At 35.0% G+C, this 16,289-nt stretch overlaps 1 protein-coding gene across 5 annotated transcripts in view; it reads left to right on the forward strand.

Annotated features, from left to right (window-relative positions):
- Positions 1 to 16,289, forward strand: part of tai (taiman) — a 123,316-nt gene that overhangs the window by 30,470 nt on the left and 76,557 nt on the right. For all 5 annotated transcript variants that reach the window (XM_064697305.1, XM_064697308.1, XM_064697309.1 and 2 more), the window contains exon 2: positions 13,911 to 14,098. In XM_064697305.1, coding sequence (XP_064553375.1) covers positions 14,070 to 14,098 — 29 coding nt within the window. In that variant the 5' untranslated portion in view covers positions 13,911 to 14,069. The remainder of the gene's footprint in view (positions 1 to 13,910; positions 14,099 to 16,289) is intronic.

Genomic DNA, 16,289 nt, shown 5'->3' on the forward strand with positions numbered 1-16,289 from the left:
AAACATTTATTTTCCACTTTACTTATCTCTCGATAGTATTTTTGTTTGCATATTTGTTTTTCTGTTTGATTGTATTAGCCCATAAATACTTACCAAACAACCTGTACAGATTGGTTCTGACATCAGTTTTTCCTCGAGTGCCGGCATTAAAAATCCATTTGTTCCCCGTTTTTTTTTTCTTTCACCCATCTGGGCACATAAACAACTTGTTAAGGCCCTCCATAAAAAAAGGCGCTTTCAAGTGCTAAATGTCAAATTTACGCAGTATTATTTATGGTTAGCCAAATTTCTAAAGCAATTCAAAGTGAATTTACATAAAAGCCAAATAAATAAAGAGAACTCAGATAGAGATATATACTGAGAGCTAGATATATGAGTGCGTGTGTGTGTGTGTGTCTGTGTGTGTGAAATAACTCATGCTATTACGAATTTGACGCAAAGTTGTGTAATACGCGCTGTGAGTAATTATGACGAAAATAAAGAATGAGGAAAATGAGTTAACTTTGGTTGGCCTGCAGATAATTAAATACCCTTAAAAAATATTTGGCAAATGTGAGGTGTATTATTATGGAATATTACCGATACTTCCTAACTGAATATTTTCTATTAATAATGTGAACCATATCTCAATGTTCAACGGATTGTCTCAATGTATGCTGATTGATATAGTATTAAGATAAAAGTATAATGGAACTCAAGAAAGATATTCCAGACACTTTGAATGAATTGAGTTAATGACAAATATATATAAGTAGAGTGTATAGGCCAACTCCTGCCTAATTACTGTCTGCAGTAGAAAGTACTGTCAGATATATTCCAGATTAAATAGAGATAAATTGGAATCTAAGAAACTAGAGATCCAATCTACTCTCAATTCTCATTAAGAGTACACAAAATATACTTTTCGCCATTCATCTCTGTTGAGCGTTGCAAAACGAATGACTATTTTATAGTATTCACTGCAAGCGTATTCAAAATGTGTGCTCCATTGAATGACAATTTCTAAAATTCAAAGATTTTCCCCAAAGAATATGGCGTCTATATATAACATGATGGATGGTGGACTTTATTGACAGGCCAACGCATAAATCATGCCAAAATCTTTAGCAGTTAATTAGTGTGTCGCATGGCGGATGTAGGAGCGCGAGGCGGGGTCTGTGCATTTCATATTGTACCAAAATATTTGAGTGAAATCTTGTGTCTGAGATATATTGTTTACAACGCGCCAATGCAAATCAGCTGAACTGCAAATGGGGCTGAAAATTCCATTCCAATTGTTGCATATTTTATACAATCCAAAAACAAGCGTTCGCGCTACTCGGACCCAATTCAAATGCAATGCGATCCACACGGCCCCTGCATAAGTGTCGATTATTTTATGGAGCCCCATACGGCTCGTGCGGGCGAATTGCCCGACTCTCAAGAGGTCTGCCCAAAATGGCCAGACCATCCAAAATCGTATCGCAATATAACAATAACTTGTGCACTCCCAATGCCTGCCTCTAATGATGACGGCCTCTTCTGCTTCTTCTTCTCATCTGTTGTTGTAGTTGTAGTTGTTGTTGTTGTTGCTTTTGGCATATGGTAATACGTGGCAGCAAATATTTTAGGGCTCTACTCTATTTGTTTTCGCTTTTTGCTAGGCTCTTTGCATAGTGTATGCAAATTAATATGAAATCCATTGTGTATACCCTGTAGTACACATACACACTTGTGCAGGGTATATGCTGTACGACAGGTAAACTGAGAAAGGTAACAAACATTTATTTTGGCTTTACATATTATCAAATTGAGTTCAAATATATTTTAGATACTTTCGGATTTCGAATATACGAAATCAGTAATCGGATTTATAGTCTCGACTAAAAACTAAAAAGTTTGGCCACTTCTACTTTCAAAATACTTTCATCCCACTTAATTTTCATTCATAAAATAGAATATTTAAGACCTATTGCTGGGTATCTCGTAGTCCAGCAATGGTCTTTTGCACATTTCACTCAATTATTTCTTGTATATTTGCTACTGCGCGTTATACATTTTTAATTAAATTTGTTTTGGTCATGGAATTCAGCTATGAATCAAAGTCCAGCACAGTAGACAACAGGCCCAACCTAACCAACAAGTCCAGTCGGGAACTTGGAGCCAAGCGAGTATTATATTATTATATTATATCGTATTACACTCGACTTGTCGCCGAGAGTATCTTATGCATTGCCATGACAACTTTTGTGCTATTTTTGGTCTCAGCTCGTTACGAGCTGCTTGCATTGAAGATCTCCAAATCGAAATTAATTTAACGGCCAGATCCATATCCAGCACAGACTATATTGTCGCAGCTATTCGGCCGCTTAGCTCAGGTGATGTTTGGTAATTCTAGATCCAAGGAATAGCCGTCTATCTGCAGGTTACGCACAATTAATTGCATACTTCGAGGCGTCTTAACTTGGGCTACTCATAAAAATCAATAAATTGCTGTCATTGCCTGATGCTGCGAACTGTTGGCCAAGTCATGTGTAAAACATGATTTGTCTTGAAAATAAACCCATCTCATAAAATAGGCACAAGTGTGTACCTATTATATTTACGTATGCGTACAGCTTATGTGCGACAATTTGTCCTGAAAAAATGACTGAGCTTTTACTTTCTCAGAAAACCTTAGACGAATCTTGTACGTAGTTTATTTTATATATATATATATATATATATATACATGAACGCGTCGATCTCAGAGCCTATAAGAGCTAGAGACTTGAAATTTTGATCGTAGGTCCTCCTTGTTTCCGATAATCGATAACTGGATCCATCTTCAAGCAGTCGATAAAAATCGATATCGAAATGCCGTTTTAAGCAGTTTTCTTTGGTTTTGAAGAACTAGAGTCACCAAATTTAACATATCGTTTCTAGAATAGTTAATACAAATCAAGTATGTTTCATTTTATAGCCTTACTTATCCAGCTAACCTTTTGTAATTAATTGTAAAAGACTTTTTTTTTAAACTTCCAATGGGCGGAACTCTTTGCTAATAACAGACAACAATAAAAATATATAAAAATAAATAATTAACTAAAATCAAACTAAAAACGTGTTAACCAACATATCTACTTTTCACTAATTGTATACCATTAATATTAAAAACACATATTTTAAAATTAACTTAGTAGCTCTCATCATCTCATCTTTATGGCACTCTAAATAACATTTCATACTCGAGCGTTTTACAACACTGCAATACGGCACACTGTTCCCAAAATATATTGTCCCAATTCACGCAAATCGAAGAATATGTTTTGCTGGCTAATTAAGTTTTATGTTCGCCGACTATCTTGTATCTTAACAACCTGCTTATTCATCCTCCTGGTAACAACAAGCTATCCGAAATTTACGGTTTACAACTCGGCTCATAATTTAATGGCCGGCGGCCCCCAATAAAAATGCTCGGCGACATTTCTGTGGAGGGCCATAAAAAGAGTTTTACGAATGAAATTCTTCGTTCTTATGCCAGATGGGAGATAGAAGAGAGAGAGAGAGAGAGAGAGAGAGAGAGAGAGAGAGAGAGAGAGAGAGAGAGAGAGAGAGAGTATTTGTTAGAGTTCGTTTCTTCTTACATATAAACAATACATGTGTTCCTCTGAAACACATATTTTTCGACATTCAATTTAATTGTCAAGCCGACAATTTTCACGCCAGGGCATTTGACAGTTTGTCAGGGATTTTCCCTTAACAAGTAAAAAATAACAAACAAGTCAATTGCTGCGATGATCTGACGGGGCAGCAGCAGCAGCAGCGAGCCGGAAGCAGCGGCCGCAATGAATAATGGAAAATTAGCCGCACTTTTTCTGCATATTTTCAGCGTTTTAGTATGTCTCGCTCGCACACGCGCTGCTGCTGTCTCTTTTTAATTTGATTAATTACATAAATTTGACATAAACACGTTTTAGCACAAATGAAGCAGAACGCAGATAAAACCGAGCAACGTCCGTGCTCTGTCTCGTATCCTCTCGCTTTCGCTCTCTCGCTCTCTCTCTTACGAACTCTGCCCCGACTGTGCCCCCTTCTTTTGCGGTGATTAATGAATTGATTGACAACACGAGACAGCCTTACCTCAGTTTATTGTTGTGCCTTTTGTTGTTCTTGTCATTATCGGCTAAACACTTGCTAGAGGATATTGATGGAGGTGCCTCTGTTGGTTTCTGGGATTCGAAACTGCTTCCGGGCATACGAGTTAATTTTTAGCATCCAATTTTGTGACTCCGTTTGAGCCAATGCCTCGATAATGAGTTTTGACAAGCACAAATTGATTTGGGTTATTTGTAGATAGAATGATATATCTTATAAATGCCAAAGGATGCGAAATGTCTGTTACAAATATACTAAATGCAGCGCCTTAAATGCAGCGCCTTAAATACTTAAAGAAAAAGAAAATATTTTTGACGTTGATGAAAAATTTTTATTTTGACAATCGTTCAGAAAACAACTTTTTTCTGCAAATTTTATTCTCCATGTCCAATTAAAATGTTAATAATGTTGAAATCAAGTCAAAATTCTTAAGTATAGTGTCAGAAACAATATTGTGAACTTTTTCAGCTTTTCAATGGGGCGAAAACACATATATTAAGGATTAAGAGGTATTTTCCAAAATATAACATATTTCTTTATGCATTCTTTAGTAAACAACGGATCATAAAAAGATTATATTTTAATACTTGTGGTGCTTTATCTTCTATCAAAAAAAATATTAAAATATTTGGAATATCTCTCAATCGCTCGAATATACTCTCGCTATTTTTCGATATTTAAAAATGCTTTCTTTTTAACTCCTAATACAAAATACATTAATTTTAAATATATTATTATTAGTCTTTCTCTTCAAGCAACGCCTTTGTAATAATATATCAAAAATCGAAAATAAATATTTTGTATAAATTTAATGCGATGTTTATTTGGCATTTTAAGCGAAATCAATGCGTTGACGCATCTCAGACATTTATGGTTTATATATTTATTTATTTATTATGTTTAATAATATTCTGTATCAAATTAAAACAAAGGGTATTCAAGCGTGCCTTAATCGATAAACGTGTTCAAGATACATGTGTTATTTGTTTTTTACAAGTTAATTTAGCTTTAGTTATTTGGCTCGCATGCCAATAGGCCGTTATTTCGTTATGCCTAAATTAGGTATACGAAAATGAATACCTACAGTTTGTTTTAATATACGACGAATTTTGGCTGCAGACTCGCGGAATTTGAGCATATTATTTACGTTGATTTATGTTGCGTTTCATTTATTTATAAAAAATGAAAAAAACACGGTTTTTGTGCAAACTAACCCATTTTTAACATTGGAAAACCCAAACATTTGTATTTACTCAACATTTAATGCTAAAATTCATTTGCGCAAGTACAAAAGGCTTTTGTGGGTGCCTCGTACATCCGAAACGGGTCTCTCCGCGTGGCTCTGTTACTCTGTGTGCCAGTTTTTGAAACAGCTATCGAATGGAAATGCTAAAACCGCATTTCTATACACTTTTTGGGGGGTATTATGCTTGGGTCGCAAAATGTGTAAGGCATTGAAGAAATCAGCTTCGATTCCAAATTAAATTTCTTGTAGTTTTTTTGGAAGACTATGTTATCTAGTCAGGAGCATTTGTTTCTAAATTAGCTTCTTATATTTGTATAACATATATAGTTTGGTAGAGATCAATTTTCTGGAAATATTAGATTCACGTTATCATCTTTTGGCTTAATCTGGATACATTGGTTATTCTATACTTGACAAATTTGGTTACTTTTGGGTACAATTATACAAGTCTCTATAATATCGTATGCTCCTCTTAACATTGCTTCTGTTACACAACAGACATCTAACATTTTATCGGCTATATCTGGCAGAGTTGCCAGCCCTTCATTTATATACACATATATGTTGTTACATATGATAGATAGATATATAGTATTATAAAAATTAATATATTTTTACATTTTATTTGAGTACTATATCTGCCATAGGAACTATCGGTTAGAAAGCGAAAATAGTTATTTGCATTTATTATTTATTATGCTTAAAAAAGATATAGCTAGTTAAAAATATAGCTCTTGCCTAAAAACATTTTTGGTTTCCGCTCAAATAAACCAAACTGTGCTTTATATTTCATCTGGAGCCAAACGTTTTATAATTTAGATACTATTGGAGATAATAACTTGGCTTTAAAAATTGTTGTCTAGCTTAAGAGTTACATGTGTGTTAGGGTATTTAATGTTCGGCAACCTGCAGATAAATTTTCTATCTGGCTGTTTTGTTCACGTTGGCGTTATCAGTAACAAAATTTAAACAGCTGCCGCGAACGCACCGCAAACAGTTAAAAAACATTCAAATGCTATGCCATGTGCTGTTTTTTCTTGTGTTTTTTGTTTTTGTATTTTATTTTTTAATTTTATTTCTCAGTTGTATTTCGTAGTCCGTCAAGCATTCCAGACACGTAAACCCGAGCACACCTCCCTCGTAATTTTGCTTACTTGTTGCTGCGTTTTCGTATCTACTCGAATTGGTCTTCAGCCAACGGTTGCCGTCGTTTCCCCCCGCTGGGTGCAGGGGCAGAGCTGATATGCAAAACATGTGCCCCTATGCACACGCACACGCACACACACACACACACACACACATGCATATTGAAAGACCTTTCCCTAACATTTCCATTTCCATGGCTCTTTTCATGGCCCATGCCCACAGCTTGATAGCTATACGAGTTCTACGTCTATGGGTCTTTTCTTCTTCTTATTATTCTGCTTCTTCTTCTTCTTGTAACTTGTGCGCTATGCGGAAATAGCTTTGGTAACTGATAAGTTGGCTTCATTTGTAGGCAGGGCTTTCGGATTAAAGTCTGTTGGAAATTGTTATGCGCCTGAGGTAATCACCAATAAAAATGATCGTGAAGTTGTCGTTTGAGCGTGTCTTGCGCAATTTTAATGACTTTTAAAGTGCTTGGAGCTTAGGGAGTTCTCAAATGTTAGCCATATCCTGTTCGATAAAAATGCTGCAGAAACAAATAGCTTAGGAAACTTGCCAATGAAACCAAGTACTCGAGCCTTAAAGCTAAAAGCTTTTTTGATCAAACATTATTTTTTATTAATTTCTTATATTTGTTTTTAAATGCATGTTTGTTAGAATTTCTGAATATATATATAGTTATATTAATCTCTAATTTATGGTTCAAATACACATTTAAAATAATTACTTGAAGATATTAATTAAAACGTTGCTAATCAAGAGTAACAGAGCGGTAAATAAACGAATTTTAACACAAAAAAAAAAAAAAATTAATTCAAACAAAATTTGTGGTTTTAAGAAATATAACCTTTAAGATGTACATTAAAACAATATATTATTATCAAAAACTGCTTGAAGAATATTTAATTGTGTTCTAGTTTTTTGTACTTTTTTTTAAATTTTCTTAAATCAAGTGTTAAGTTTATTGGAGGTTATATTATATATATATTATATTTTTTATAAAGGTTCATATGGTTTTCTCTTTACATATATGAATGGTTCATGTTAGATTCAATCAAGCTTTAAATTATTAAGGCTGCTGGCAATGTTTATAATTTATCTTCAGAATTTATAATATATCCTGAGGCGAAGCTTACTTTGGGCGAACCTTAAGTTATTCGATGAGCAGCAAAGTATGTTATTTCCATAAATTTTTGTTTAACTCTCAAAGATATAATCTCTTCTGATGAAAATTTTCCTATCTAATAAACTTTATAAGTTTATGTTTGGTAAGACTTCAAGCATTCATTTTCGTACTCCCTTCCTCACGTGCTTTCCTAAAGCGACCCACCCAAAGCTAAACAAAAAAAAATTATTTACGTGACATTTTTACCAATCGCATTTAATCCGAAATAAAATAAACAATTACTTATATAAGTAATTCGACAGAGCGGAAAAGACATGTACCGTAAATAATGTGTAAATTATATTCAAAATTATTTTGTATACGCTTGATTAATTGGCTTTTAGGCTGAGTTACGAGACAGCTGCAGAAATTAAAAGACCTTGCCTTTAAAATTTAGCCACAGCTAAGGTGTGGGGGAAGGCACCTGTAAAACTTTTGACTACAGTCAATACTCATTGGAGTACTTTTTTTTACAACTGATACAATAATAATGGCCCGCCAGATAAGAACAGTGGTCGCTGTGCTTCCATTGTGGCTTATCAACCACTTTAATTATGGGGGGAAGAGGTTCGGTGAATGTTATTTTGTTGTTTTGCTTTTATGGTTACATTTGTCGTACGAAATGTCTACAAATTACTCATGCAACAAAAGCAATTTTATGTTGTTAAAATGCCCTAAAGGTGCTTCAAAAGTTCGTCTACTTTTGCAACTATAATTTGGGTTTAAGAATAGCTTAAAATTCCAAGCAAATCTTCAGTTACATTTGTCACACGACAATCGCTTGAGCAACCGCTCGTAATGAGGTCAGTTTAAAATACATAAACTCATTTTATTTTCTTCATATTTTTACACAAACAATACAAATATATAAAATAAGCGAAAAGCGCAAAATATTTTACTGTCGCGTACGCAAGAAAACGTACAACCATTTTTAGCGACACGCTGTGCCCCCAATAAGGAGTACAAACAACAATAACAATAACCAGACATTAATAATGCTAAGTAAATAAGCGAAATTGTTCAACAAACGAAATGCTATCTCTGAGAGCCAGCGCACTTAACACGCGCTTCCAAATGTATCTCAAGTATTCTCAAGGTATCTTAAACAAAGTAATAATAATAAATAAAAGTAAAAATAATAAGATTAATAAAACAAAACATATTAACTCAAAAATTGTATGTTAATTAAAAAGTTTCATATATCCATTTTTCACGTTTCTTCCACACTTGCGGGTGGAATTTTTTTTTATTTGCTTATACGACCTTGCATTTTATGCAAAATGATTTTTATTATAATTCCGCACAGTTCTGAGAGATCAAATTCTAACAGATTTATGAAATGGTTTTGATACAGAATCAACAACAAAATATATTTAGAGTTAAGGGTTGTAGCTGCAGGTGACTAAGAAAGTGCACCTTGCTATTTCAAAATGTGTATAATGGGTAAAATTTAAGTCGCTTGCATCGTAGCTCAACGCAAAATGAGTACAATTATATTGATTTAATAGAATTTTTACACCTCTGTCCATTTAATAAAGCTTAGCCTCTAAATATATCATACTTATCAGGCTGTAACCAAAATTGCTGTACGATTCATTGCAAAACAAATAAACAAATTCTATTTGACATACAATTTTAAACGATATATTTACACACATCAGAAATATATATCTTAATTAAAATTCTAAAAAATTGTGTTCTATTCCTACGTTTAAATATATTCATCTTCCATATAAAGGGCATTAAACATCATTAGTAATATTTTACATATGGTAACAAATATTATCTTTAAAATTAACACATTTACACAAGCTTAATGTTTGATTAGTTTTCCATAGAAAAGTTTACGCAAGATTAAGATTTTCACTGGTTTTCTATAGAAAAGATTCGAAAAAAAAAACTTGTGTAAACGTTTGACATTTTTTAAAAACTTATATATTAAAAGTAATCATAATTCTCAGCATGAAATTGACAGATTATTAAGAAAAAAATATAAGTATTTAAATACACATTTGATAAGATCTTGATGTTTCATTTAGTTAAAAAAATATGACTATACATAATTGCAAACCCTTGTGCTTTGCAATGATTTTACTCACACATACATATGTGGCTTAAAGTGTCCATATCTGATTTCTAATGGGAGCTCACGTACATGACACACAGACCCAGATGGCTTGCAAGCTGAAAGCTCGGCACAGTGCCGAAGTGCAGTGTGCTTAAAGCTCACCAATACTAGCACATTTACCAATACACACGCATATAGCTGAGTTATATGTATGCATGTAGCATAGAGTTGATATCCAATCTTAAGCTATTAGTTGCAAGCGACTGCTCCGTAATCTACAGCTTCTTATTACGATAAGGTCCACACAGCGGAGAGATAATAGAGTCTCGGGATCTGGATCTCTGGAGCTGTGGGTACTGTTAATTAACACGCCAGTTCATCAAATGAAATTCACTAAATTTTCACAAAGCCATGTTAATTAAAAGCGCCGTTCGTGGCACATCTCACCCTCTCTCTCTTTCTCTACCCCTCTCTATTCGGCCACCTCTTCTTGTCTTCTGCCTTTTTGCGCTTGAGATATTTTTTACACAAGTCTGGAAGTTGTTTGCTTTTTTGTCGACGCTTCAAATGTTGTTTGTGGTTTTATTTTTATCAGCGACTGTAGAAAAAATATATATGTGTATACATGTATAAAAAAACTGCATTGAGGCATCGAGTGGCAGGCAAAACGTAAACAAAACGCATTTTGATAGTCGCAGCCAGCACACGTTTGCCCTGCTCACTCGCTGCCTCTCTCTCTCTCTCCCTCTCCCACACTTGCTGCCTGCCTGCCAGGCAGCCTGCCTCTTTGTGCGCGTTGTATTTATTTATTGCGTGTAAATTTCGGGAGTAAACAAATAACCAAAAAAAAAAAGAAGAGAAATACTTAATAATATCGCAGCTTGCTGCTGCGCTTATTTGTATTTCCGTGACTGGAGCGCATGACGAATTGACAAATTGTTTGATTGTCGCTTGAGTGAAATTGTTGGAATGTGCATTTTGGTTTTGGGTTTTGCCTTATCGTTTGCCGTTGTTGTTGTTGTTGTTGTTCTTGTGTTCTGTTCTGGTTGCATAACGCGCAGACGTAGCCACGCACACAACGAAACAGATTTGCCGGCTGTTTTATGAGAGATAAAAACCCATCAAGAACCTGAGCATAAAAGACTCGCGAGCGCAAGTTTGGCTCATTGCAAGCTCCAATATGAAACATCACTCTCTCGCTCTCTGAGAGAGCCGCTCAGTTATGCAACGGCTACCCAGTCGCGGCGAAGAGCGGCACAAAGCGAGCATACGAAAAAGCTATATTGCCTGCCTACCTGTGCCTGACACCGACCAGCCCGCCCTCCCCCTGAGCAGCGGTTTTATGCTGGCAAAACTTCTACTTAAGCTTCGTTTGTTGCTTTGTCTGAGCGCAAGATTCTGCACATTTTACCGTTAACTTAATGGCTAAATCACCGTTTAGAAACGTAAGAAGTTTTTGTAGCTTTTGTTGTTGTTGTTGTTGCTGTTGTGGTTGCTTGTAGTTTTAGTGTTGAGCGATTTCAGCGAAAATTCTCATGTCGAAACGTAATTATAGTATTTCTTATATTTCGCAAGACGTGCTTAGATTTTAATTAAATTAAAATTACACTCAATTGCGAGTGCCTGGGAGCGACTGTCAAAAGTTGTGCTGCCATTGGATTTTGTGTGGGGATCAAGCGAAACATGCTGCCACAGGGCCATTGGGGATTTATGCGCTGATTGTAATACCCAGCTACGTGTGTGGGTAAAATCCGTGGGTATATTAACAGGTAAAGCAGACTGTTTCTGTGTGTATGTAAATTGCTATAGATTGGTGCAACAAAGCTACGTTCAGCCTTGGACCTGTAATTGATATGCTTTTCATATTTAGCAGCCCTTACATGTCTTCTGTTTCTAGTCTCTATTAATTGTTGAATATCACACAAAATTTAATATACTTTACCCTAAAACTTGTTTATTACTTGTCAACTGATAATCTTTATCCTATACTCGTGTTTTCTCTTTGGCTGCCACGCCCACAAATGCACATAGAGAAAAATGTGATGAGTTTATGTTTTGCTCGCCAGTTCCTGACAAGAAGAAAACAATGCGCTTTGTTTTAATCAATCAAAAGACAAGAGAAAATATATGAAATGCAATTTACACAGTGCAACAAAATATATATAATACATACGTTTACCAGATATCAGATGTATATACATGTATATATAAATGTATCTATATACATATCTAAAGGCGCCCACACAACGCAACAAAAAGCAACAATTATTAACAATGACAAGCAGCAACAACAACAGCAAGAGCAAGAGCAAATGCATTATTATCAGTAAAAACACATGACAAAAGAATGCCAGAGAGCGAGAGGGGCGAAAGAGGGGGACAGAGAGAGAGAGAGAGAGAGAGGGAGACAGAGACTGAGACAGAGACAGAGATTATGCTTCTGCTTTTGTGCCACGCGTACAGGAAATTATATAAAACATGTTTTTGCTGCTCGGGGCAGGGCAAGGCATTGCAAGGGGATAGGGAAAGGGGGGAAGGGGGTGTGTGCGCACAGCCAAAGGCAAAAACAATAAGAGAAAATAATAAAACAAAAACAAAACGCATTGCAGTTGCAGTTGTTGTGCGTGTGTGTGTGCGACAGCAAATGTTGCTGTTTGCTTAAAAAGCAAATACAATAAAGCATTCTCTCTCTCCCTTTCCCTCTCTCGCTGTCGCTCTCTCTATCCATGTGTATCTCTCAGTGCGAAAATATATAAAGGCAACAAGAATGCAGCAGCAAAATAAAAAATATGAAAAAAAAAATACAACAAATATTTTGTTGTTGTTGTTGGGTGGTGGCTGCGTTGAGTATACGACACGTTAGCAACAAGGGAAAAAATACTCGCACACACACACACACACGCACGTGTAGCAACTGAATGCGTTGTCTCACATTCGGATTATGCAGCTGATGAGCTTATAAGAGGAGAGAACAGGCAAAGAAGATAAAGCAAAAGCCTCAACAGCAGCTTCTCAAGCTCAAAGCACACACACACACACACACACACACAAACATACAAACACACATTGTAAGAGGGTTTAATATAGGGTTAACCATTGGAGTTGTCGTATCGGACGTAGTTTAATTAAGTAAATGCTGCCGTGAAAAACTTATAATTATTTAAAATATCTTCTCGATTCTTGGCATAACTTTAAAATTATTCTATAAAACAATATCAGTTGATTTTAAATCATACTTTTAGCCTAGAAAAGTTAAAATAATTTAACGAAGAATTTGAGAATCAGATATTAAAAGAAACACATTGTTAAAACTATTAACTACTTAAATCGACATATTTATTTAAATACCCATCCTAAATTTGGTTAATTTATATCTCGTTTAAATTTACGAATAACTATATTAATTTGTAATTTCTAAAATTATAAATCAAATAAGTTATAAAAACAATTTTATTTAAATAAATTATTTATAAAAATATTTCCCAAGTACAGAAGCCTTAGCCTAGCTAAGTGCCTTTTTCTTTTTTTTTAGCCGCATCTTATCGGGCATCAAATAACACTAAACAGAATTTGCAAAAACGTCTTTAATAACATACAAATTTTGACCACTGTGCGTATTTTTAGCATACATTTAGACATAAGCATTAACCCTTGCTTGCCGAAAAGAAAAACTTGCACTTGGCCAGCGGCAACACACAAAGGCCCCCTACATAATGTCTGCCCCTGCGACCCCGTGACCTCTTCGCTTCCCCCTTTTTGCATAGAGAGATTCACACTTGGCGCCTTTTACTAATTTCGCCTGGGCTGCGCGTTGGTGTTGTAGAGTTTTCTTTTTGGGCAACTGGATGAAGCGAGCCGAGTCGGGGGCAAGGAAGATTTGCGGGGTAGGGCCGAAGGCGGCTCGACCCTAAGTGTTTCTTGTAACTTGAGTCTTCAAGTGGCCAGCTGGCATTTGCTTTTGCCAGTTTTTCTTCTTTTCCCGAGGCAAAATGCTCCCAGTGTGTGTGGTTGTGTTTGTGTGTGTGTGTGTGTGCGAGTGTCGAGTGAGGCAACTTGTGTCAAGCCCAACAACGTTTTGTTAAAAAAATAATAAAATAATGCCATAAAAGTATTAAAAAGAATTGTACAAAAATGTTAATAAAATTTTATCTTGTTTTCTTTCATTGCAGTGTTTCATTTACGTTTCGTAGCGCGTTTTTATGTGTAGCCCCCACAGTTAGACATCAAATCAACGACAAGCACAACATTAACAACAAAAACAACAACAGCAGCAAAAACAACGACGGGCACATCTAACGCTGCAGCTAACAGATGAGCCCCAACAACAGATGTCAATTGCTGCAGCCGAAAATGCAGGGTAAGTGCACAAAACAAAACATAAAATAAAAAGAGGAGAAATGAAAATAAACTTGAGCACAAAGAACTCGAGAGATAAAACAAGCCAAAAGTGGCATTAAGATGAATGAATGACTAGTTGGAGTCTTATATGTCAGCTTCAGGGCTGACTCAGCATTTACAAAGATTTCTGCCTGGACTAGCGCACATCAAATGTCAGTAACAGCAAATGAAAAAAAAAACACATAAAAGGAACATAAAAATATTTGTTAAAATGTTCGGAAAGTAGCATTGAGGAGAATGAGTCATTTTGAGTATTGCATTTTAGAAGAATGAGTAGTATTGAGCTTTATATTTTAAAGTAATTAAATTGAAAGAATAAGTGCATTTTAGAAAATTAAACAGTCTATACCGCACTCACCACTATATTTAAAATACTCAAAGTATTGTATCTATAACAATGAGTAGTTTTGAGTGTTGTATTCGACAAAAATAAGTAGCTACGTTTTTGCACTTTTGGGTACAGCGTATTTTCAAGGAATTAAGTATTATTAAGAGAATAATTGAGGAGAATTTATATTTCCACGCATTATATAGATTAATCAATATTGGGCTATTTAAATTAAATATTATATTTCAAGAGTTTAATGAGTTAATTAAGTAAATTCTTAACAACAAATCTTTTGCATATTTTCAAATTTGTATTTCAAAATTTATTGAACATTAGCCAAAAAGCGCACATCTATCTAAATTTTCGTTGTTTAAAAATGCCTCAGCGAACTCGTCAAAATTCCTTAAGCAACGGAAAAATACAACAATCACATGTTATAAGACACGCAGCTTCTGAATTTAGCGGCTGCTGTTGCTGTATCTGTAAGTTTACCTGGTCTAGACTTGGGCCAGAAAAAATAACTAACTGTATTTGCAGACGAGCACGAAAAAAAAAACAGAAGATGATATATGGGCTCATGTGCGAGTCATTAGAAGCTCATTGAATATTGCGACATCACGCCCCGAAATCAGCTATCATTAATTGCACGTTCTGGCAGTCGTCGACGTTGTCATGTGTATCTCACAGATACAAATGTAGCGACAAACTAACAAAACACTCCAGATACAAATGTATCTTCCACTTAACTGGCAGCGGCAATGGCGGCGTCGGGTCACGCAAAGTCTACGACACCTTGCCACCAAATTTAGCTATAAAATTCGAGAGAGATAGAGAGAGAGAGAAAGAGAGAGTGAGGGAGAGAGCGAGGCAGATTGAGATTCTCTGCATTGTCTGTGGCTCAATCTTGTTCTCAAATATTTTTGCGCATATTTCGGCCTTTGATTTATAGCTTTCAATTTGGGTTCTTGGGTTTTTGTGGCACATTTTTTCGCCGACATCGTTTCGGCGTTTCTATTGCCGCTCATAATTTCTCAAGTTTGTTTTGGTATTTCGTTTCATTTGTTTTTTTCTCAGCTTTTGATTGAAATTGATTTTATGACCTTTTTATATTAGTTAAACTGAACACCGCGTGGAAATTTGTGGCGATTTTTATTATTTGACTTGCACCAAATGCTCGTCTCTTTATATTGTTTTTGTGACCATTTCGGGTTTACGGCCAGCGTGGGAGATGTTTCTTAAGCCATATAGAATGTGATCATGTGATTGAATATATATACTGTTATAAAAGTGCAGCCGAATTTATTGAAGGAGCTTAGTTGAATTATTGTTGAAATATATTATTTGTTGTGTTGAGCGCATTTAGAGAGCAGTTTGTTAAATCATATACTTGTTGTTTTACTTGGCAGAGACAATTTCATAAAAGTTGAAATAAACAATTCAATAAATAATATTTTAAATAAATATATAACAGATCAAAGAGTGAATTGTAAGAGAATTGTGTCTGGATTTTATCTTTAAACATTATGTGTTATAATAAGATATATGTCGATTATAATATGCCTTAGTTCAATATGATAACTTTGCAATTTTCAAGGTTCAAGGTTATTTAATTGCCTGTAAATAGATTTATAAATAGTTAAGACTATTTGAGGTAACTCAGCAAGTCTTGAAGATACTCTGCTTAAGCAATTGTTATATATTTTGGGCGCATATAAACAAGTTTCTTAGGCAACAATTTAGATAAAAAGATATATATAGTTATGTAAATATAAGAGCTGCGTTCAACTCAATTTACACTGTACACACATACACACACATAAAT

The sequence above is a fragment of the Drosophila montana genome, unplaced genomic scaffold (assembly GCF_035044405.1).
Source record: "Drosophila montana isolate Dmon_TW-CO22-7 unplaced genomic scaffold, ASM3504440v1 contig_402_1, whole genome shotgun sequence".
NCBI classification, from domain to species: Eukaryota; Metazoa; Arthropoda; class Insecta; order Diptera; family Drosophilidae; genus Drosophila; species Drosophila montana.